Here is a 25,674-nt window from a genome sequence, read left to right on the forward strand (position 1 = left end):
TTGCCACAAACACATTGGTGAAACAAGACACAACAGCCTCTACTGCAGTCCTGAATTAATCTGAGGAGTTCTGGTCCACGTGCACGAATATACATTCTGAGGTGTGTACACAGAACGCAGGAGTCGCTCAAACATCTCAATCTTCTCATGGACCAGATGCAGTAGGTGATGGGGAAGTCTCCTCCACACCCAGGGGTGTCATGACGAACCCTCTGTCTGTAACATAACTTCAACAGTTTTAGGTCATGTCGTGGCAGAATGCCTCAGACAGGAGCTTGGGCTTATTCTTTGTTTTCAGAAGTCTTCTGAGCTGCTCCTTGTCGACGCCCTTCAGGTCTCCTCTGACGATTGGGGGAGTAGGCTGGCAGATCGTCTGCGTGGCCTCGTGGTAGGAGGTAAGGTGCTGGGGGCGGGCTCCTCTCAGAGCAGGTTGAGCTTCTCAGAGTGGTCCAGAGGAGAAGAGAGATCAAATCGCACATTAGGAAGAGAAAGAGGTTTCTGAAGCATCTATGTGATCTTGATCACCAAAGAGGACCCATAACGATTTATCTATGTATTATTAGTATTTGTGCAGACCATAGCTTTGGAGCACTGCTGTTAAATTATATCATTGTCACACACAAACACACTGTAACGGAGACGCAGGGAGTCAGGAATTAGGTGCAGTTGGTGAGTTTAATGGTAAATGAACATTACCATTAAACTCAAATACAAAAGAGGAGAAGCGTCTGGACATGATAACAGAACCAATACTGCCTGATGATAAATTCTACAGTGCTAGATAAAGGGGAAGTAATCAGGGTAGGGATGAAGTCCAGGTGTGCCTAATGATTGGTCGGAGGTGTGTGTAATGACGGTTGCCAACGTGCATCACACTTAACGTCAGAGGCAAATGCAGCATCCTACAATGCTTGCAGCTCTACCGCTGCTTTCTGCTGGTAGGAAAGTCAGTTAAGAACAAATTCTTATATACCATAAAAGACATTGTATTTATTCTAAGCTCCCCCAGGTTTGCAACATTACCTTTTTGGTATAATTTAGCAGACGCTCTAATCCACAGCCACTTCCAATTCGTTTAATAGTTAAACCTGTCATGAGAGACTGGGGTTGGTTGGGGTCAATTCAGTCAATTCCGGAAGTACACTGAAGAAAGAAAATGCAGGTTATATAAGCTATGTTCAATATGCTAAATCATGAGTTTCATAAGAATGGTTCGGCCTACTGTTGATCATTTTCAAACAATTTTGTGACAACAGCCTTGGACAATAGAGTGACGGCCAGTGAGAGCCAGCTGGAGGAACTTTTGTAATTTGGGTGAACTATCGCTTTAAGTAATTTCTTGAATTCATTATTGTCCAGCCTTGGAGGCCAGAGTAACAGCCAGTGACAGACAGGTGGAGGAACTGAAGAATGGGAATGCAGGTAGTGAAAGAACAAACATAATATAAAATCAAATGCTCCACCCTTCTGTTGTTCTTTTATTAAATAACACTTTTATTGAATTCAATTTTCAAAAAATTTCAGATTTTAGCCTTGGAGGCCAGACTGAGTTCCAGTGAGAGTCAGTTAGAGGAGATGAAGAAAGACAATTCTGGTAATAATGAGATCTGAATATGAATGAGAGCTAAAACTCTATAAAACATGTAGTTTTTTGCAAGTCGGTTAGGACATCTACTTTGTGCATGACACAAGTAATTTTTCTAACAATTGTTTACAGACAGATTATTTCACTTATAATTCACTGTAACACAATTCCAGTGGGTCAGAAGTTTACATACACTAAGTTGACTGTGCCTTTAAACAGCTTGGAACATTCCCGAAAATGATGCCATGGCTTTAGAAGATTCGGATAGGCTAATTGACATAATTTGAGTCAATTGGAGGTGTACCTGTGGATATATTTCAAGGCCTACCAATCAAAATCAGTGCCTCTTTGCTTGACATCATGGGAAAATCAAAGGAAATCAGCCTGGTTCATCCCTGGGAGCAATTTCCAAAGGCCTGAAGGTACCACGTTCATCTGTACAAACAATAGTATGCAAGTATAAACACCATGGGACCACGCAGCCGTCATACCACTCAGGAAGGAGACGCGTTCTGTCTCCTAGAGATGAACATACTTTGGTGCTAAAAGTGCAAATCAATCCCAGAACAACAGCAAAGAACCTTGTGAAGATGCTGGAGGAAACAGGTACAAAAGTATCTATATCCACAGTAAAACAAGTCCTATATCGACATAACCTGAAAGGCAGCTCAGCAAGGAAGAAGCCACTGCTCCAAAACCGCCATAAAAAAGCCAGACTACGGTTTGCAACTGCACATGGGGACAAAGATCGTACTTTTTGGAGAAATGTCCTTTGGTCTGATGAAACAAAAATAGAGCTGTTTGGCCATAATGACCATCATTATGTTTGAAGGAAAAAGGGGGAGGCTTGCAAGCCGAAGAACACCATCCCAACCGTGAAGCATGGGGGTGGCAGCATCATGTTGTGGTGGTGCTTTGCTGCAGGAGGGAATGGTGCACTTCACAAAATAGATTATGGAAAATTATGTGGATATATTGAAGCATTATCTCAAAAAATCAGTCAGGAAGTTAAAGCTTAGGTCTTCCAAATGGACAATGACCCCAAGCATACTTCCAAAGTTGTAGCAAAATGGCTTAAGGACAACAAAGTCAAGGTATTGGTGTGGCCATCACAAAGCCCTGACATCAATCCTATAGAAAATTTGTTTGCAGAACTGAAAAAGCATGTGCGAGCAAGGAGGCCTACTAACCTGACTCAGTTACACCAGCTCTGTCAGGAGGAATGGGCCAAAATTCACCCAACTTATTGTGGGAATTTTGTGGAAGGCTACATGAAACGTTTTACCCAAGTTAAACAATTTAAAGGCAATGCTACCAAATACTAATTGAGTGTATGTAAACTTCTGACCCACTGGGAATGTGATGAAAGAAATAAAAGCTGAAATAAATCATTCTCTCTACTATTATTCTGACATTTCACATTCTTAAAATAAAGTGGTGATCCTAACTGACCTAAGACAGGGAATTTTTACTTGGATTAAATGTCAGGAATTGTGAAAAACTGAGTTTAAATATATTTGGCCAAGGTGTATGTAAACTTCCGACTTCAACTGTATAGTATATACTATATTCTATCATTTCAGCCCAAGCAGCAGACGTGTCAACCCTGGAGAACAGAGTAGCAGCCAGTGAGAGTCAGGTGGAGGAAATGAAGAAAGAACACACAGGTAACATTAAGCTATGTTCAATGTGCTAAATCATGAGAGCTGAATCTGTAAAAAAAAAAAAATCCTTAATAATTCATTCAATGCAAATATAAAAAAAATGATTCATGATTTCAGCCCAAGCAGCAGAACTGTCAGCCTTGGGGACTAGAGTTACAGCCAGTGAGACTCAGGTTGTGGATTTGAAGAAAGAGAATACAGGTTAAAAATAAACTAAAGAGGACTACTGTGAACATACACATCATCAAAAGAAGTGCTTGTCTCAACTCAGTAATGGATGATACATTTAGCAATGTTTCTTCTCAGACCTGGAGGAGAGAGTGAGAGCCATGTGGTGGAACTGAAGAAAGAGAATGCAATAAATAAGGGTTTTCTTGCCTTTTGGATATTGATACATGTAGAGTATACTATATTTCTATCATTTCAGCCCAAGCAGCAGAAGTGTCAGAGTGACAGCCAGTGAGAGGCAGGTGGAGGAAGTGAAGAAAGTGTAATGATAGGACAACAATATATAAATACACATGATGTCGTTTGACATTAAAAAAACACTCCTAATTAATTGAATTATTTACATTTCTTACTCTGTGATTTTAGCATTGAGATGAAGAAAGAGAATTCTGGTAATAAGGAGATATGAATCTATTAAAGCATTTGGTTAATGTTAGCCCTGCCACTGTATATAATCATTACTATATCAACATTACGTTTTTCCATTCCGTGAGAGCAAGCTGGAGGAACTGAAGAGAATTATTGCAGGTGACATACAAAAACCATCAGCTCAATCCATCATTTACGGACACAAACACTGTGTGGCCGTGTCATGCTTATAAGAGTAAAACGGGCTAAACAAAGCTTACTCTCCTGTGTTTGCAGACAGAACGAATGTGGCTTTCTCTGTTGGTTTGACTAACTCAGGATATGTTGAACCCTTCAACTCAGAGAAAACTCTGGTCTACACAAAAGTATTCACCAACATCGGCAATGCTTACGACACAACCTCAGGTAACAGTTTACAGCCTTACACCAACAATACTACAGGTGCAGCTTATGGCATTAAAAATAATTAGGGATAGACCCTTTTTATTAATTTTTTTGCCTAAATGACATACCCAAATCTAACTGCCTGTAGCTCAGGACCTGAAGCAAGGATATGCATATTCTTGGTACCATTTGAAAGGAAACACTTTGGAGATTGTGGAAATGTGAATTGAATGTAGGAGAATATAACACAATAGATCTGGTAGAAGAAAATACAACTAGTCTTTTTCTACCACCATCTTTGAAATGCAAGAGAAAGATCACAGTTCCAGCCATCACTCTGGTTGTAATTCCAATAGTGTCCACAAGATAGCAGCAGTGTATGTGCAAAGTTTCAGATGGATAACTTGAGGTATGAGAACTACAAGACTTTTAGTGTGAAGTCCCCAGGTACATTTCGGGAAATCGTAAAGGAGACATTCACATTCATATTATATTTTTCTGCAAGAATATAGTCAAATCTGTATACTTGGACTTTGATTTAGCTTTCCAAGTATTAGTAGCCATATTATAACTTCAACATTTGCAAAACAACCAGTTTTCATAACTTCATAACTCTTAATATCCTTATAAAATGAAAAGGCATGCTGTCGTACAAGGTTAGTAGCTACATTTTACGACAGATACATGGTTTACGGATAGTCCTGTCAAGCTCAGCTCGTTGGATATCTAACTAGCTTTGTTTGACCCCGGTTGGTGCTTATGGCAGCAATTCTACAGGTGCTGCTTATGGCAACAATAATACAGGTGTTGCTTGTACAGTAACACTACTACAGGTGCTGCATATACAGCAACAATACAACAGGTGCTGCTTATGGCAGCAATACTACAGGGGCTGCTTATGGCAGCAATACTACAGGTGCTGCTTATGGCAACACTACTACAGGTGCTGCTTGTACAGTAACAGTACTACAGGTGCTGCTTATGGCAGCAATACTACAGGTGCTGCTTATGGCAACAGTACTACAGGTGCTGCTTATACAGCAACAATACTACATGTGCTGCTTATACAGCAACACTACTACATGTGCTGCATATACATCATTAATACTACATGTGCTGCATATACAACAACAATACTACATGTGCTGCGTATACAGCAACAATACTACAGGTGCTGCTTATACAGCAACACTACTACATGTGATGCATATACATAATTAATACTACATGTGCTGCTTATACAGCATTAATACTACATGTGCTGCTTATACAGCAACAATACTACATGTGCTGCTTATACAGCAACAATACTACATGTGCTGCTTATACAGCAACAATACTACATGTGCTGCTTATACAGCAACAATACTACATGTGCTGCTTATACAGCGACAATACTACACGTGCTGCTTATACAGCAACAATACTACACGTGCTGCTTAAACAGCAACAATACTACACGTGCTGCTTAAACAGCAACAATACTACATGTGCTGCATATACAGCATTAATACTACAGGTGCTGCTTAAACAGCAACAATACTACATGTGCTGCATATACAGCATTAATACTACAGGTGCTGCTTAAACAGCAACAATACTACAGGTGTGGCTTACATTCCCACTGGGCATAAACTGGTTGAATCAATGTTGTTCCAACGTAATTTGTCAATGTATTGTGATGAGAAATCTACATGGAAAATACATTGGATTAGGAAAAAGTGTCGTTTTGAGAATAAAATGTCAATCACATGATTATGTCATCATTGTAACCGATTTTCAACATAGACAAAACTTGTATGAAATATGTTGAATTTGTACCTTTGAAACAGCGTCAGATCTTCAACGTTATATCCAATATCAGAAAAAAAGACTAGGCTGGGCAGCACCTGCTAGAGAGTTTATCTATCTACAGCTATTTTTGGTCTCCCATCGAGGGTTTTACCAAACCCAGCATTGATATTTGTCACTGACTACTACCAACCTGCTAGCGTGAGAATGATTATTGAGGAATTTCTTAATAACCAAATATTCACTGTTGCTAGCGAAGTCATTCCAAAGGGTTGGTTTAACAGTCATATATTGTTAATGATACTATTTGGGCCATTATAGCATTTGCAAAGTCATCTACAGCTATTGTTTCAATTCAATCCAGGGTTCAACTAAAAGTAGACAATACATATAGGCTCAGGATTTCAAGCTTTGGTTGATTTCAAGCTTTGGTTGGATTAACCTCTCCTTTTCAAACAAAAATATACATTAAATCAAATCAAATCAAATTTTATTAGTCACACGAGCCGAATACAACAGGTGTAAACCTTACAGTGAAATGCTTACTTACCAACAGTGCAGTTTCAAAAAATGTGGATGAGAATAAGCGATGTACTGGGCCGTTCGCACTACCCTCTGTAGTGCCTTGCGGTCGGAGGCAAAGCAGTTGCCATACCAGGCAGTGATGCAACCAGTCAGGATGCTCTCGATGGTGCAGCTGTAGAACCTTTTGAGGATCTGAGGACCCATACCAAATCTTTTCAGTCTCCTGAGAGGGAATAGGTTTTGTCGTGTCCGCTTCATGACTGTCTTGGTGTGCTTGGACCATGTTAGTTTGTTGGTGATGTGGACAACAAGGAACTTGAAGCTCTCAACCTGCTCCACTGCAGCCCCGTCGATGAGAATGGGGGCATGCTCGGTCCTCTTTTTCCTGTAGTCCACAATCATCTCCTTTGTCTTGATCACGTTGAGGGAGAAGTTGTTGTCCTGGCACCACACGGCCAGGTCTCTGACCTCCTATAGGACTGTCTCGTTGTTACTAAATTACTAAATCAAAGCAAACTTTATTTAAAGTGGATTTAAAGTTTGATTAGATAAGATTTAGACCTATTCTTTAACTTTGATTTTGGGTTGAGATGGAGACATGAATCCAACATATCAATTATTAATTTGTAGACAAACTGGATATTGAATTGTGTTTGGTTGTCAATGCAACCATATATCAACATTTGAAAGATGTATTTTCTACTTGGATAGGTCCATCTCTGCCACTGACTTAGGGGCTCTATTCAATCTGTATTGCAGAAATTCAGCGTTACAGCGTGATTGAAATTTAAAGGCAATGTTCCCGCGTTAGTGGAGACTGCATTCAAAGTAAACTCCGCATATGTCGGCTCATCGGAAATTACCTTTACATTTCTATTGCAGAATCTGTAACGCTTTCAGCTTAGTCTGGCTTTTATTCCAGTTTGTCTACAAATTAATAATTGATATGATTGATTCAAATAAAATAAAATAAAATGTTACATGGTTAGCAGATGTTAATGCGAGTGTAGCAAAATGCTTGTGCTTCTAGTTCCGACCGTGCAGTAATATCTAACAAGTTATCTAACAATTTCACAACAACTACCTTATACACACAAGTGTAAAGGAATGAAAAAGAATATGTACATATAAATATATGGATGAGCGATGGCCGTGCGGCATAGGCAAGATGCAGTAGATGGTATAGAGTACAGTATATACATATGAGATGAGTAATGTAGGGTATGTAAACATTATATAAAGTGGCATTGTTTAAAGTGACTAGTGATACATTTATTACATCCAATATTTAATTATTAAAGTGGCTAGCGATTTGAGTCAATATGTTGGCAGCAGCCACTCAATATTAGTGATACCTGTTTAACAGACAGATGGCCTTGAGATAGAAGCTGTTTTTCAGTCTCTTGGTCCCAGCTTTGATGCACCTGTACTGACCTCGCCTTCTGGATGATAACGGGGTGAACAGGCAGTGGCTCGGGTGGTTGTTGTCCTTGATGATCTTTTTGGCCTTCCTGTGAAATCAGGTGGTGTAGGTGTCCTGGAGGGCAGGTAGTTAGCCCCCGGTGATGCGTTGTGCAGACCTCACTACCCTCTGGAGAGCCTTATGGTTGTGGGTAGAGCAGTTGCCATACCAGGCGGTGATACAGTCCGACATGATGCTCTCGATTGTGCATCTGTAAAAGTTTGTGAGTGTTTTCGGTGACAAGCCACATTTCTTCAGCCTCCTGAGGTTGAAGAGGCGCTGTTGCACCTTCTTCACCATGCTGTCTGTGTGGGTGGACCATTTCAGTTTGTCTGTGATGTGTACGCCGAGGAACTTAAAACTTTCCACCTTCTCCACTACTGTCCTGTCGATTTGGATAGGGGGGTGCTCCCTCTGCTGTTTCCTGAAGTCCACAATCATCTCCTTTGTTTTGTTGACGTTGAGTGTGAGATTATTTTCCTGACACCACACTCCGAGGGCCCTCACCTCCTCCCTGTAGGCCGTCTCGTCGTTGTTGGTAATCAAGCCTACCACTGTAGTGTCGTCTGCAAACTTGATGATTGAGTTGGAGGCGTGCATGGCCACGCAGTCATGGGTGAACAGGGAGTACAGGAGAGGGCTGAGAACGCACCCTTGTGGGGCCCCAGTGTCTTCCTATGGGAAGACTCAACAGCGCATTGAAGCCAAATAAAGTCGGTTAAGGTGGCCTCTGATGGAGACATAAGGGCTCAAACACACCATAAGCGTTTGCTGAACGAGGGTACTTAGCACCTCTGAAAGTAATTTGCAAACAGAATGCACACTGATTTTATATGTAGAATACCGTGAAAGCTGGCAGCAGTCTACAGGGGCTGGTCCCTAAAACACAGCGCGCTGAACGATCAGCAGAGCAACAGCAGACCTAGATCCACATTTGGTGCAATGTGTGCGAGCCTTGACAAGTGCAGTTTGAGCTACTCCTGGAAGTGGTGTTGCAGGCTAGCTCAGTGCTGCCCCTTCTCATTGAGTAACTCAAGTTGAAGGCCAAATGGGGTTATAGTATCCTTATAACTTCTTCTGGGTGCGATTTTAAAATACTCGGTTGAAGGACATAGACCTGGTTAATTTGAAGAAATGATTGCTCCCATGATTGTCTTAAAAAAAAAATATTTACAGAAAGATGGACCACGAAGATTGCCATTTTTACATTCACTATAATGGGGGATCCTGTTTCCTGCTAACAGTACCGCGGTCGGCCGTGAACTACCATGGCTTCAATGAGCGGGAAAGTTGTTCTCTGTTTGGATCAAAGATTATGTATTATATTGACAAGATATTCATGTGACCGCTCTAACAATGGAAATGCATGTCCTCAAAGATGGAAGGCAGGCGGGAGAAGGCGAGATCAGGTGGGACCATTCTAGCCAATGAGAGGGCAGATATGCGTATGAACAACAGACCATAGAGATAGATGGAGGACTCAAATTTGTATCTGTGCCATTATAGCATCTGTGACAGCATGGGCAGCGCCATTGAGGCTCCATTTGAAAGTAGTCATTTGTCTTCTTCTTCATTGGCTGATTACTCCCAACTCATAAGAATCCCCACCCAGTTGGGTACTTTAAAATCATGGAAGCTCTCCATTGCAATGTTCATACTGAAATAGGTTATATCCATGATCTTTATGATAACAGACACAACTCCTATATAAAGTAGTTTTTTTCCAAAGTTGCCAAAATGCCATATGCATCCATATCAGTGCATTCCTAACAACCTAACCATTACGAAACTCCTTTTCGATCAAATAAGCCTCACTTAGAAAAAATTTGCAATTACATTTTTTGTTGACCAAATTTTGACAGTCTCCTTGACCTCCATACAAAAATTCCTCACTTCGTGTGCTTATTTTCATGGACAGCATTTGGGTTGAGTGAAACCTCCTCTCTGGCTGAATTCACTCCCCGGCCTCTGTTTTTCAACCCTTACCATCAGCTGGGCAATCTGCAACTGCTACTTCCATTTGTGGACTTTTAAATGAATAATATAAAGCCATTGATTATTGAAGAATATAACCTATAAATGCATCGTGTACTTAGTTCAACTGTCTAACCCGCAGGCTGTAAAAAAGATGGACGAAGCCATCGATGACATCGCCCCACTGTTTCCTACGAGAATGCTCAGTGGAGCGTTTGAAGATCAAGAAGTGTCATTTCAGCGTGTCACCATCTTGCTACATGAAGGAGTTATTAGAAGCATCTAACTCCATCAGGGCCGTAAAAGGTCCGTTTGTTTTACTCCATTATTTGTAAACAATGTAATTGTAAACAAACACGGTAGAGCTTCAAAACATGGTTAAAACTATCATTTTGATCTCATGGATGGTCAGTCCTTGCATCCATAGCCTCGACTAAAGGGTGACCGCTTTTTTTATTGTTTGAACTGCAGATTGCCATTTCATGAATCTCTTCTGGTTTACCTGCGCACGCAGAGACGTTTAAAGGACATTTTATACGATTAGATTAATATTCAGTCATTTTTTTTAAATGATAAAAATATATATTTTTAAATATGGGAAAATAGTAAAGTCCTGTAAAGGTAATATGTAATACAGTAATATGTATCTTACACGTTTGTCAATACAGTATCAGCTAAATGTACCAGAAGGGGGCGCCAACTTACTGTTTATCAGAAATATCTATTTGACCAAATACCCAACTCCTAACATCATACACAATCATGTACACACCCATAACTCTACTGATGTCCCTGAGACAAGCTAGGTTTCAAAACTTTTATTTTCTGTGACAGAACTAATTGAGCCTTGGTACACATTACAGATCGTGTACGTCCCTCCTGTTTTGCATGCACAATGAAAGAAAAAATCATTACATTCAAATACATTTTACAGCAAACAAATACATTTAAACCAAAAACCCTGATAAATAAAATAAAAAAACGAAATGAAACCTATAGAACAAGCATTCTGAGAGAAATATGGTGGTTGTATTACCCAGCCTGGTGGTCCAGTCTGTTTGCGCTTTTGCCAAATCCTCTCTGTGTTCATTCCTTGTCATACCAAGATGTACACTACATGACCAAAAGTATGTGGACACCTGCTTGTCGAACATCTCATTCTAAAATCATGGGCATTAATATAGAGTTAGTCCCCTTTGGTGCTATAACAGCCTCCACTCTGCTGGGAAGGCTTTACACTAGATGTTGTAACATTGCTGCGGGGACTTGCTTCCATTCAGCCACAAGAGCATTAGTGAGGTCGGGCAATGATGTTGGTCGATTAGGCCTGGCTCACAGTCGGCATTCCAATTCATCCCAATTCATCCGATCTCGACAAACCATTTCTGTATGGACCTCACTTTGTGCACTGGGACATTGTCATGTGAAACAGGAAAGGGCCTTCCCCAAACTGTTGCCACAAAGTGGGAAGCACAGAATCTCTAGAATGTCATTGTATGCTGTAGCATTAAGATTCCCTTCACTGGAACTAAGGGGCCTAGCCCGAACCATGAAAAACAGCCCCAGACCATTATTCCTCCTCCACCAAACCTTACAGTTGGCAGTATGCAGGTAGTGTTCTCCTGGCATCCGCCAAACCCAGATTAATCCGTCAGACTGCCAGGGGGTGAAGGGTGATTCATCACTCCAAAGAACGTGTTTCCACTGCTCCAGAGTCCAATGGCGGCGAGCTTTACACCACTCCAGCCGACAATTGGTATTGCGCGTGGTGATCTTAGGCTTGTGTGCAACTGCTCGGCCATGGAAACCCATTTCATGAAGATCCCGACGAACAGTTATGGTGCTGATGGTGCCTCAAGAGGCAGTTTGGAACTCAGTAGTGAGTGTTGCAACCGAGGACAGACTATTTTTACGCGCTACGCGCTTCAGCACTCAGCTGTCCTGTTCTGTGAGCTTGTGTGGCCTGCCACTTCGCAGCTGAGCCGTTGTTGCTCCAAGATGCTTCCACTTCCCAATAACAGCACTTACAGTTGACCGGGGCAGCTCTAGCAGGGCAGAAATTTGACGAACTGACTTGTTGTAAAGTCGGCATCCTATGACGGTGACATGTTGAAAGTCACTGAGCTCTTCAGTAAGGCCATTCGACTGACAATGTTCGTCTATGGAGATTGCATGGTTGTGTCCTCGATTTTATACACCTGTCAGGAACTGGTGTGGCTGAAATAGTCAAATCCATTAATTTGAAGGGGTGTCCACAAACTTTTGTATATATAGTGTATGTATAGCTTGACAAGGATGGAAGAATAGAAAGTTGGCTACAGCACAGTTACAGAAGGGGACAAGGCTATACAGTATGTATGACCAATGTTAATACATAAAACAATTTGTCTAGAGATGGGCCTAGGCTTGTGACAAGCTGAGGAAGAGTGAATCAATAAAATATTGTCAATGTGTGTGACATCACCAATAGGAACAATGAGAAAGGTGAAATAAACAGAAGCCATAATATGGCTTTTTTTTTGTGCATCAGCTGTCCTAATAGTGAATCAATGTTCCTAATGTGAGAGAAAAAATTGGGCTCGATTCCTTTTGTTTTGTTTAAACCAGTCAAAACTGTGTAAGAAGTTACAATACCATACATTCACACAGTACTGGTAAAGGGAATGCTATTTTTTATTTTATTTTTTAGATTTGGCTGAATTCACTCTGTAGTCGGTTTGTAGTATCTGTTTTGGCCCCTGAATGTATTGACGACAGGACAACTTCCATTGCAAGAAAGGATCAAAATACCTCAACAAGGACAAGAACCACCCAGACTCATTCAGAAATATGTGAGGAAAAGAGGGGGGGAACGTCAATTCAAACGTGGCTCCCCTGGAAGGCAACATTAGCTATTCTTGTGTCCCCAAAAGGGTAGGAAAATAAATAGCTTGAATCTTATATTTTCAACATTGAGGCCAACTACCTCACTTTGACAACACTGTACACTATTTACAAAAAAAAGTACAAAGTACTGCTTCGTCTTTTCCTCAATCTTGACATCAGCAAACTCAAGCAGAGCAATATAGCTTTGGACAAATAACTATTTCATCAACACAAGAGTATGAGATATTGCCTTTCATACAAATAAGAAATGATTTGTTCACATCACTTTAAAGAAGTGGAGTCTTTCAGATAACATTGTTCTAGGAGCAAACACACAAAAACAAACTCAATCAACTAGTCATTATTAACACGTGTCCCCTAATGTTAACGATAACTACGGCTTATCAAATACAGTTATGTTTACACTCATGCATATAGTTCACAAGTAGCACATTGACAATCCAACGTTGAGGATGGTTCAGTCAGAGTTAACGCTAGCACACTATGCTCACCACAGCGCCAAAGTGAACATCGCCGCGCGCCTGGACAAAGAATCGACAACAACGTATATGACAAAACTTGACACGCAAGACATTCTTGATGACTTTTCCGTGAAAGAAGCAGAACTGTAGAGTTTGTGTTGTTTTGTCTGTCACCTGCGGTGGTTAACAGACCAAATGAAAGATGCTTGGGACATCACATATATAAAGGGACTGGCAGTCTCTGTCTTGGAGGTCTTGATAGTTTACTACAGGGATGGGCAACGGAACTCATCATGAGGGGCGGCAGTGGGTCGTGGGTCTGCGTACCCACATCCATACCACCCCCCGCCAGCAAAGCACCGTTGTGACAGCGAAGAGAAACATCTTAAGTTTTCAAGTTCATTTCCTGCAGTTCTACACATTTTGCCATGGGGTGTAGAGAAAATGTTTCCGTTTTAAAGCAAGTTCTCTGCATTTCTACACATTTTGCCACAGGGCAGAGAGAATATATTTTTATTTTATAACTAATTTCATGCTATTCTACTCATTTTACCATGGGCTAGAGAAAACAATATGCAAATGTTAGCAGTTTTTAATATGATAACTGATAATCAATGGGACCACCCTGGTTGGTAATTCGACCATGGTTACTACAAGCTTAGATCGCTGGCCACTCGACTAATTTACCAATCAAAAAACATTTAGCTGACATGGGCTAATTGAGTGACTGCTGATGCACAACCCCATTTCGAAATTGCATCTGGTGTATTCTTTATTCTAACCTTCAACAGTAAGTTGAGACCCCGACTTAACTCCTAAGAATTCGTTTTTTTTGGTCCGCAGGCCTACAAAAAGAGGGTTGCCAGTTGCCCATCCATGGCATACTATATCTTTTCTGGACTTTATCTTTTTGAAATGGCAATGATAGAAGTCTTAAAAGCCCTATTCACCCAAATATGGAAGATCCATACTGTATAGGATATAATCCTTGTCATAAGAGGTCTGATAAGAATGTCAAAAGAGCTTCAACTTGTCCAACCACGCTAGAAAAGGTTGATTCATTTTCCTAAAAACATTTTCAAAAATCTTTCACTGAAAGATATCTAGGCTCATTCCTTCCGATTTTTTATTTTATTTTTTTGATAAAACAACTTGTTGATTTCAATTCACGCAGTTTAGTTTTTGTTTTACAATGATATTTAATTTGTAAATTGTGGTAAATGTATTTTAGTGAAAATTTAGATCACCTTTTGACAAAAGATCTCAGTGCATTGTGGTCTCCACTCTATAGCGTTCTCACAATCTCTTCATTGTAAAAACGGTCTGCTAGGCAGACACAGCCGACTGAATGAAATATGTTTTACTCAATGAAAAGAAAGATCATAGAAGACATTATATGATATAAATCAAGTCATGTACAATGTGTAGTCACCGACCTTTAGACAGTACATTTCACAAAGCCATAATGCTTATTTCACCTCTAATTCATTATTTATTGACTTGTCTAGTGTTATAGTATTGTTGCTGATAAATGTTTAGTGGGGGAAAAAGTATAATATGTAACATGTGCATTAGTGACATTTTATATCAAGACATTCTTCTTGTAAGGAAAGGTTTCTTTAGTTTCTGTAATATTAGAGATACAGTCATCACTGCAACCGTACAGTGTAGACATAACATGAGCTACAGCCTCATTCAAGTTTTTACCTAAGTAACTATGCATTTATCATATCCATATGCTCTTTGCATTTAAACAACCACTCACGTTTCTGTGTTACAGGAATATTATGACAAATCTGTGTAGTTTTTTGAGGGGGTGGGGGGGGGGGGGGGGGGCACCGAACAGAAATTGTGGATGCCAACCAGCAGCAGTTCTATGCCCAGCTTTGAAGTTCTGTATAACCAAACAAGCATGCGTTTTTGCTTCATCCGAAAGTACATTTTGGATACACAGCCTTAGGAGTCTTGATCCAATGAAAGTCAACAGATAGCTTCCATTTAAAATAAAGCTGCAACAACAGGATTGAAGGAGCTAGAGGACAAACACTAAATTAATAGTTTAAAAAATTAAAAAATCCCTATTTTTGGGCCACCATCCTGCTGGTGTTGGTTCAGAGGCCTTAGTTGTAGTAGTGGATGCTTCGGATGTCTTGGATGTGGCAGTAGATGGCTTAAGCATAGGACGAGATAGAAGGGTATGCAGAGTCATGGATGTTAGATTTAGGATAAAGACCTTGGATGTCAATAAAGTGGTTCTTTTTAGAAGCATTAAAATATATTTTAGAAGCTTCAAAGACTAAAAAGCTTTAAAATATATTTTAGAAGCTTTCAAATACTTTTGGATAGCTTTATTAGACCGTATAGAAGCTTTCAAAGACTAAGAAGCTTTCGAAGATCTTTCAGAAGCTTTTGAAGACTCTAGAAGCTATGGCTTTCTTAGATCTTTTAATTATTCCTTTTTGAATCTTTCTGTCAGATACTTTATAGAGAAGTTAGAAGCCCTTAATGTGGCAATAAGCTTCCAGGGAGGAGAATACGATGTACATGAGCCACAGGCTGAAGAAGAGACAGGTGGTTGCGATTTTGGGGCCACGGGGCCCACCCAGCTCGCCCCCAATCTCGGGCCGGCGCCGGTACATGAGCACGGCCACGGCGACAAAGGCGAAGATGGTGAATAGGGTGACGGAGAAGGCCAGGGTGCCCGGGTCCACCCGGAAGTCGTTGCCCTTGGAATTGTGGTAGATGGCGGCGATGGACCAGGCCACGCCGATGCCCAAGAAGACGTTGACGGCATTGCTGCCCGTTACGTTGCCGATGGAGGCATCGGCGTACTGGTCCTGGATTGCAGCTACCTTGCTGGCAAATGTGTCTGGGGGAGAGAGAGAGAGATAAAGAGAAAGGGAGAATTGGGAATTGTGATAGGGTAACACAGATCAAAAATTATGTCAATGCATGACAAGAGCTATGCCATAGTGTACTATTCAAGAACACTTCATATAAACCCTACATAACACTGCTTTTAGGAGTGACAATGCCTAATTATGATAAAACCCGGTCATGAGAGTAAAGAGTTAGATGGTGTATGTTATTAACCTGGCGTCCCGATGCCGCAAACACCAGATTGGTGACAGAGTCTTAATAAGACCCAGAGTTTGTGAATATGTTTTTGCGCGTGTATGCCTGTCTGGGTGTTTTGCAGCATGTATGGAACGCACCTGGCACAGACGTCCCGAGCGCCACAAACACCACGGCGGTCACGGAGTCCTTGAGGCCCACGGTACAGCCAAAGTGGGAGGCCAGGTCTCCAATGAAGGCGGTGAGCAGGCCAATCATACTGATGGAGACCACGAAGCAGGCCCAGCCGTTCCAGTAGTCGGTGGGCGGCACAAATGCGAACAGGAGCTTCCAGAAGATGGTGAGGAAGTGCATGACGTAATCAAAGCAGGAGGGCAGCTTCTCCTCGCCGCACTCGTCCTCATCATCATCGCCTGAGACATTTTTAGGGGAGGGAAGATGTGTTGTATTTATTTTATTTAACTTTTATTTAACTAGGCAAGTCAGTAAAGAACAAATTCTTATTTACAATTTAGGAAAAAGGCCTCCTGCGGGTACGGGTGCTGGGATTTAATAAAAAAATATATATACAGTTGAAGTCGGAAGTTTACATACACCTTAGCCAAATACATTTAAACTCAGTTTTTCACAAATCCTGACATTTAATCCTAGTAAAAATTCACTGTCTTAGGTCAGTTAGGATCACCACTTTATTTTATGAATGTGAAATGTCAGAATAATAGTAGAGAGAATGATTTATTTCAGCTTTTATTTCTTTCATCACATTCCCAGTGGGTCAGAAGTTTAGTATTTGGTAGCATTGCCTTAAAATTGCTTAACTTGGGTTAAATGTTTCAGGTAGCCTTCCACAACCTTCCCACAAGAAGTTGGGTGAATTTTGACCCATTCCTCTTGACAGAGCTGGTGTAACTGAGTCAGGTTTGTAGGCCTCCTTGCTCGCACACGCTTTTCCAGGTCTGCCAACAAATTTTCTACAGGATTGCGGTCAGGGCTTTGTGATGGCCACTCCAATACCTTGACTTTGTTGTCCTTAAGCCATTTGCGGCAAATCTGATGGCCAAATGGTAAAGAACATCTAGCCCCCCAAGAGCACCCTTACCTGCCGATCTATAAATTATGTCTCCGTAATCTAGCATGGGTAGGATGGTCATATGAATCAGGATTAAATTTGGCAGCTGGGGTGAAAGAGTAGCGATTACAATAGAGGAAACCAAGTCTAGATTTAACTTTAGCCTGCAGCTTTGATATGTGCTGAGAGAAGGACAGTGTACCGTCTAGCCATACTCCCAAGTACTTGTATGAGGTGATTACCTCAAGCTCTAAACCCTCAGAGATAGTAATCAAACCTGTGGGGAGAGGGGCTTCTTCTTACCAAACCACATGACCTTTGTTTTGGAGGTGTTCAGAACAAGGTTAAGGGTAGAGAAAGCTTGTAGGACACTAAGAAAGTTTTGTTGCAGAGCATTTAACACAAAATCCGGGGAGGGGCCAGCTGAGTATAAGACTGTATCATCTGCATATAAATGGATGAGAGAGCTTCCTACTGCCTGAGCTATGTTGTTGATGTAAATGGAGAAGAGCATGGGGCCTAGGATTGAGCCTTGGGGTACTCCCTTAGTAACAGGCAGTGGCTGAGACAGCAGATTGTCTGACTTTATACTCTGCACTCTTTGAGCGAGGTAGTTAGCAAACCCCCGGTAGTTAGTTGTAACCCCAACTTCGTAGTTCAATTTCAACATTTAACATGGTTAAAACCTCTGCTACAATGTTAAGTTTCTCCGCAATGTAAATGAGTCTTAAACTGTGAGTAGACCAGGAGAAACTAGCCACCACTAGTCCATTCTAAATTAAAACACAGACGTTCAGGCTTTCCTAGTAGTGTTAGCCGTTAGCCCCACTCTCTCCACTCCTTACAGACTGTGTGGAGAGTGAATTTCCACATGACACAAACAATGAAGCCTCTCATCACATCAAGTCAGGACGGTGAGCCACATCTCTACTCATTGAAGCCATGGGAGAGTTCATTAGGGTGACTGACAGCGCGGCTTAAAATAGCTGATGGGCAAAATCCATCTGAATGCGTTTCTCTGCATGGGAGCAGGGAATGGTCACGTTTTAGTGTGTGTCTGTATGTGTGTGCGTCTGTATTTGTGTGTATTGTTGATGATATGCAGACCTATGTCTTGAGACATACTCATGGACATGTCGTGTCCATGAGTATGTCTCAAGACATAGGTCTGCATTTCAGTACTTGTTTCAATGTTTGTTTCTACGTGTGGGTGCGTGTGCTCATGCATGCATTTGAGTGGACATAGTGGTTAAACAGATCCAGCTTGACCATGTCCTGTCCTGTTTTGTTTTCCAATTTAATTTGTGTTACAGATTAGGGATGAGATCAACCATAGCCCATCTGCAGCAAAGACTCTGTGCCTATCCTAGTGGAAAGGGTCTTCCTGGATATTAGCACAGTTCAGAACTCACGAGTACACACACACACAATGGTCGTGTCCGAATACCCATGCTTGCATTCTGAATAGTAGGCATTGTTTCATAGAATGTTTGTATGTGAAATTCCAAAATGTTTGTATGCTTTAAATGGCAGTGTCACGTTCTGACCTTTATTTTCCTTTGTTTTTGTCTTTAGTTAGTATGGTCAGGGCATGAGTTGGGGTGGGCAGTCTATGTTATGTGTTTCTATGTTGAGGTTTGTCTTTTGGCCTGATATGGTTCTCAATCAGAGGCAGGTGTTTTGCATTGTCTCTGATTGGGAACCATATTAAGGTAGCCTGTTTTCACTGTTGGTTGTGGGTGATTGTTCCTGTTCGTGTGTTCCTGGTTTTTGTCTGTGTTCACTAGTTCGGGACTGTAGCTTCGTTGGTTTTTCGTCTGTTTATTGTTTTTGTTCATATTGAGAAGTATTCTAATAAATTATGGATACGCACCACGCTGCGCTTTGGTCCTCCTCTCCTTCTACAGACGAAAGCCATTACAGGCAGGATGTCATACTAATTTCAGCTTTTCAGCCAGTAGAATTCTCTGTACACTTTTGAGGAAGAGAATCGTCTTTGGAGAACCAAGTGTCTGACAACAGCTGACAATCAGCTGAGGGGACGCGCTGTACCAAAATGAACGAATGGCGGGAATAAACGGAATTGCTCCTTAGATTATGCATCCTCAGGATTCTATTATGCTGATATTTGTTGCTTACTGAATTCATTTTATTTTTAACAGTATGTGATACTAGCACACAATATGCAGTTTAAGTAAGTAGTAGGCAAGCCTGATTCTGGACATGGCCACAAACACACACGTAGTTTAGAACCCCATGAGCAGACTAATTCATTACATGGACTTTTTAATGATCTCATTACTACTGTATCCCTGGAGCAATCACCTCTGGAGCGCACTCCCATGGCTAACACGCTTTGTCATCTCCACTCAGGCCCTCAGTGGAACTTTCTGTGTGTGTGTGTCTGTCTGTGTGCGTGTGTTCATGCATGCGCGTGTGTGTGTGAGATGTGTGTGTATATGTGATTGTGTATGTGAGATCGTGTGGGTGTGTGTTGCTTGATGAGTCCGTTGTGCTTCGGCGCTACCCTGCTGATAAATCAACAGTGTGCATTGTGTCTGGAATGTGCTTCGGAGGGCGTCGCTACAAGAACTTCACAGTTCCCGCTAATTACGAAAAGCATTCCAATTAAGATTTGGGCAGATGGCTTTGTGGCTAGGGTGATTGTGTAGTCAATTAAGACAAATGTGACATGAAAGGAAAATAACATCATATTTTCTCTTTTGGACAAGATTTGATTTTGCTCTGAATACATCATCCTGTATTGTTGTCCAATAATCCGAATATAGGCTGGTTCCCAAATGGCAACCTATTCACTATAGTGCACTACTTTTCAACAGAGTGCTATAGGCCTTGGTCAAAAGTAGTGCACTTATAAAGGGAATATGATGCCATTTGAGACGCAGATATGGTTTTTAAGAGGCTACCTTGAAGGGTTCTTCCTACTGCACTTCCTAGACCTAGGGAGTGTTCCCCTGTCACTCTAGTTGTGGCTTGCTCTTTTGGGGTTGTTAGGCCTGGATTTCTGGTTAGTCACTTTGTTACAAACACATTTCTAACAAGCTCTATAGGCTGCCAATTAAATGATTGATTGATTGATCTGCTTACCAGAGTTGACTGTGATAGCTTCCATAAACTGCTGCCTCCAGCTATTGGTTCCAATCAATAGAGCCAAGTTGGTCTTCTTAATCAGCTTATCCACTGTGTTCTGTGGGGCACCAGAAAATAATATTTCAGTCTAATAATCCTCAATCCTGGTTATTTAGCATTCCACAAACACAGATACATGCCCAATGAATACACCTTGGCAGTGCACATGATGTAAAAGTCTATACAATACAATAAAGACAAAGCAGTTTGATTTATCAGGCCAGACTGGGAACCAAATAGTGCACTATTTGTTTAACGGTCCTATCAAAGCTGTGATTTACTATTATTAAAGGTACAATTTGCAGGTTTGCGCGCGACCCGAAATATTTCAGATATAAATGAGAGATAATGATTTGCCACTCTCATTGAAAGCAAGTCTGGTAAGCGGTAGGGTAGACCTGTTCTTTGTGCGGTATGCTATGCTTCCCCTCTGCAAGTTTCTTTTTTTCTTTTTTTTTTTCTTCAATTTTATACTTCAGCTTCAAAGAGCTAAAAATACAATATTTTGGGTTATTCAAAATATAATTTCACGTACCTTGAACTCATACGACTCCTCGATGACGACTTCCAGTTTGACGTGCTCCCCCAGGGTGGGCCGGCCCATCCCAGCGATGCGCCGTTCCTCCTCCTCCTTCTTGGAGAGAGCTTCCTCGTCCCCTTCCTCTGAGGGAGAGAGGGGGAGAAAGAAAGGGAGTGAACACATTTGGGTGGTCAGTGGCCATGACAAGGACGATACCCATAAAAGGCCATGCATGTATGTCCGCGAGTGGCCAATGTAGCTGTTGACTGCTCAACAACTGCTCTTGAAAATATGGACACTTTTCCAAATATTGTGCTCAGCTGTGCCGTACTATGCTGCCTTGGATATTTTATTGTTACATAATCCTTTCTAGCACAGCTCCAGCTACTGTGTTGGATGCATAACCTGGCCTGTGCATAACAGTTCAGCTTGGTTCAGTTTAGTGAGGCTCATAAGTGTGAAAATGTCACTTGAGTCCAGGTTTCTGTTGCAAGTGTACCTTCTTGTGCTCTGTTTATGCTAATTGATTAACGATAAAGTGAGGACTAAGAAAAGTGTGCATACACAGGCTACCATAAATGATCTATGGACATAGATAGTAGGAGAAGCCACAAAGGTGTGTGAAAGAGGCAAATGTGCAATAGCTGCAGGATACGGACTATTAGCTTTGCAGTGACAACCTAGCCATTTGACTGGCCCAAAGCTAGTCACCAAAGCAGGAGCACTGGCGTACTGAGCTGATAGAGAAAGGGGGTTCATTCAGAAAGAGTGACACTGGAAATGTGAAAGCAGACTGTTAATTCACAGAGATTTCCAGCTGGAGGCAGTATTGGGACATCCGTGACAGAGAACTCATGAGTCACATGAGCGAGACGATAGAGAAGTGAGGGAGGATAGAGGAGAGCGAAGTGAGGGGAGGATGGAGAGGACAAAGGGAGGATGTATACCTGCAATGCTGATAATGGTGGCAGGGACAGGGTTATCCCTACCCTGCACTTTCCGGTAGACGTCCCTGCCTGAGGGATAACACAGTTCACAGTTCACAGTTCAAAGTTCATTGCACAAAGAGCCCCCATTAGATTGAAAAAAAACTGTTTCCCAATGTTTCCGGATAAGTCAAAAACACTATCCAATATATTTCACAATATTATGGTGGAGGAACGCACGTTTCATTTGAAAAGTTGTTGAGATTCTTTGATCCCACTGTAAACATTACTTTGTTGAGTACATTCATTTGAGTACATTTGCTTTGAGACTTTTGTTAAAGTTGCAGCTCTAGAGGAATCAAGTTTTTAAAGTTATCCGGGGGAAACCAGTGACTGTGTTTGATTGAAAATATTATTTTTTCATACAGCATTTGGATCACAAACACACGTGATTCAGCTAATCCCGGCCCAGACTGAAGAGCTGAATGAAGTGTATAGCCTAAGTCCTACCAAGTGTGTTAGTGCTGGGCTGGAACGAAAGCCTGCACACCCAGTACCTCTCTTGAACCGGAGTGACCACTGATATAGCACATACAGCCATCACCAGGCATGTTAGGTGAAATGGCTATACAACTGGTCACACCTTACACAACAAGAACACATTCATAAACCATGTATGAATCATTTGTAATAACCGCATTACCATGATACAAGTGTGTCAAGTGTGTAAGCTTTATGAATGTCTATTTCCTGTAAAATAGGGGGAATTCAACTCAAGTTCTTTGGGACATGAAATTATCTGAGTCAGAATTGAACTAGTTCCGTTTCGTTACATTGTTATATTTACCTTATCAGTATATAGTTGAGTAAGTACAAAGTGTTGGTGGAAATTGCATTCCCAAGAGACTTGATTGAACCCTGATGAATAGTGTGACCTGGCCATTAACGGTCCACGACCCAACCGTTAAAGGACCACAGAGTGTGCTCAGTGATACCAGTGTGAGTGTCTGATCACGGGTGTGGTGCATATAAGCCAAAGTGGACAAAGGGCAAAAGCTGTCTTGTTGGAGGTCAATCTAGGCTTTGAATCATTCCACGAACCCCGGTGGCATGCAAATGACACGTGTCTCGGGACGTACACGCCAGTGGAGGCTGCTGATGGGAGGAAAGCTCCTAATAATGGCTGGAATGAAGTCAATTGCCAGGTTTACTAGTTACCTGTCCAGAATTGTAATCAATAAAGTAACTTTTGGATTACTCAAACTCGGTAACGCAATCTGATTACATTCAGTTACTTTTGGATTACTTTCCCCTTAAGAGTCATTAGAAGAAGACAAAAATGTATGTTACCAATTGAAGGACATCTATTGCAGGATAAATCAATGTTGAAGTTTACATAGCTGGCCATATATGGATGTTAAATTTTACTTTATGGGTTGGTTATGTAGGCTTCTTCTAAACCATCGCTTTTTACTACATATAATAATACGACTAAATTATATCTTTACATTAATATATATCATTTATAAGTCCAAAAATGGATGTACCAACTACAGATCAAAAGTGTGCGAGTTTGAACATGTGTCCATTAGGCCTATGGATGTTTTTTTTATCAGCATGAATTAGATTGAGCAATAAAATCCCCACTTTTATTCCATAGGCTGGGAGCTGCACTATGCAGCTGTTGCAAGAGTGCATTTTTGGCCACTGGTTTAAAAAACAATGATTGATAAGCACCTTGAACTTGTTGAATTCAACCATTATTGGGTTCAAATACATATTTAGATTTGGGAACAGTCATCCACAACAACCACAATCCGTAAGGCGCAAATAGCTAAATGAGAGAGCAGCAGTGTGATTCACATCAATACGCTTTGTAGATCGTATCGCCGTAGACTACACCACTGCTGTCATCCTTTACCTCCAAGCGTTTATTAAAGATGGATAATCTTTGGATGCCGACAGCAGTCGCACCATTGTAAGACATAGCTTGTACTGTAGCCTGCACACGCTTATCCGTGCTCTTTTCCCGCGATCCATCAAACACATTTGGTGTGTCATCATAATGGTCAGACTGGCTCAGGTGGAACACATTTTAATGTGCACCTTGTTTCAATGCTGATTTGAATGTCATTGAGAAATCAAAGATTTTTTTTCTCGCAAACATCCTTTCTGAATTCAAAAGTAATCCTCGAAGTAATCCTGTAGTTTTTCAAAAGTATCTGTAATCTGATTACAGTGTTTTTTTTCTGGTAATGTACCAGATTACAGTTACCATTTTTTTTGTAATCCCTTACATGTAACGGATGGCATAGTATCAAACACATCAAAGATGTGGTTTCCATGCGGTTAATACCACTTCATTGACTCCATTCCAGCCATTATTATGAGCCCCCTCAGCAGCGTCCATTGGTACATGCCTACAGAAACACACAGTGTGGTCACACACAGTGAGGTCATTCATCCTCTTTCACACTCTTTCGCACACAGTGAAGTGTGACTCATTCAGTGATAGGGTAGGCCTACATGTTGAATGCCTGGAAGTGCAAACCCCAAAAAAACGACATTTCTAGTATCAAAGAAAAGACTATAGTAGTACTACAGTAGTACACAGTCGAATATATTCATTCAAGTGTACACAGTGCTGTCTTTGGAGTATAATTGATTTGAAAATATGCCATGCTCAAATCAACTAAAGTCTATCAAACCTTTCTCAATATAATCAATCTATTACATTGGTTTATTATAAATGTCTATGTGTAAATAGACATAGTTATAAAGATAGTCTAAACAATGAAAGAGTAGCCTGAAAGGCTTGTGCCATTAGTAATGGGTAGTAGAACGCACGATTCTCACCAAGGTGACATATGTTACTTGAATTTTACTTGCTTTAAATTTCACCGATTTAAAGCAATCAATTACAACACTGAATCGTCTCTTACCATAAAGCCTTTTGTCTATTAAAATGAATAAAAAGGACCCATTAATTAATTAATGAATCAATCAATATATACATTGAATCCAAAATAATATAATTTTTGTTTGCAATAGCAATATTCCATACCTGTCTTCACGAATCCACCTAAAACCATAGAAAATAAAGAAAATAAATCAAACATGCCTTTTGGTTGTGAGTGGGTATTAGTTTATATGAAGTATCTTAATAGTATTATTCATTAATGACACATTTTGATCAGCAAATAATAATTAAACTCTAGTAACAAAAATACCGTATAAGCCTACTTCCAACTCACTCTTTAATAAGAACAATTACACATGTTTTCTTGCAACTGAGAACATAATTTAGGAAATTAATTTACCCTTCTGTAGAAGGTTACCATGTACACGGACTGCCAGTGTATGCACTTTTGACACTTCACTACAATAGTAACAGACAATGATTGGCATTTCAAGTAATAGGTGACTTCAGAAGCGAGGGAAACAAAGAGTGTGACAGCACACCAGAGCAGACTAACGAGAAAAAGTAGACCGCTTACCAATTTCTTGAAGCAACACAGCTGATAGGATGGAAACAGATGATACAAGAGACAGTTGAGCAGAGAGAAACGAGACATGAGAAACAAGAGAAATGGAAACAAGTAACA

The 25,674-nt window shown here is 40.9% G+C and overlaps 1 protein-coding gene across 6 annotated transcripts in view; it reads right to left on the reverse strand.

Moving 5' to 3' along the window:
• Nucleotides 1–10,785: 10,785 nt before the first annotated feature.
• Nucleotides 10,786–25,674, reverse strand: part of LOC139566972 (sodium/calcium exchanger 1-like) — a 46,023-nt gene continuing 31,134 nt past the window's right edge. For 2 of the 6 annotated variants that reach the window (XM_071388358.1, XM_071388357.1), the window contains exons 4-11: nucleotides 25,567–25,587; nucleotides 25,134–25,151; nucleotides 25,012–25,026; nucleotides 22,091–22,159; nucleotides 21,159–21,286; nucleotides 20,582–20,681; nucleotides 16,545–16,817; nucleotides 10,786–16,198 (exon numbers count right to left, since the gene is read on the reverse strand). In XM_071388358.1, coding sequence (XP_071244459.1) covers nucleotides 15,822–16,198; nucleotides 16,545–16,817; nucleotides 20,582–20,681; nucleotides 21,159–21,286; nucleotides 22,091–22,159; nucleotides 25,012–25,026; nucleotides 25,134–25,151; nucleotides 25,567–25,587 — 1,001 coding nt within the window. In that variant the 3' untranslated portion in view covers nucleotides 10,786–15,821. The remainder of the gene's footprint in view (nucleotides 16,199–16,544; nucleotides 16,818–20,581; nucleotides 20,682–21,158; nucleotides 21,287–22,090; nucleotides 22,160–25,011; nucleotides 25,027–25,133; nucleotides 25,152–25,566; nucleotides 25,588–25,674) is intronic. The other 4 variants (XM_071388361.1, XM_071388360.1, XM_071388362.1 and 1 more) reach the window with 3 other exon arrangements.

Source organism: Salvelinus alpinus, unplaced genomic scaffold (assembly GCF_045679555.1).
Source record: "Salvelinus alpinus unplaced genomic scaffold, SLU_Salpinus.1 scaffold_40, whole genome shotgun sequence".
Lineage (NCBI taxonomy): Eukaryota > Metazoa > Chordata > Actinopteri > Salmoniformes > Salmonidae > Salvelinus > Salvelinus alpinus.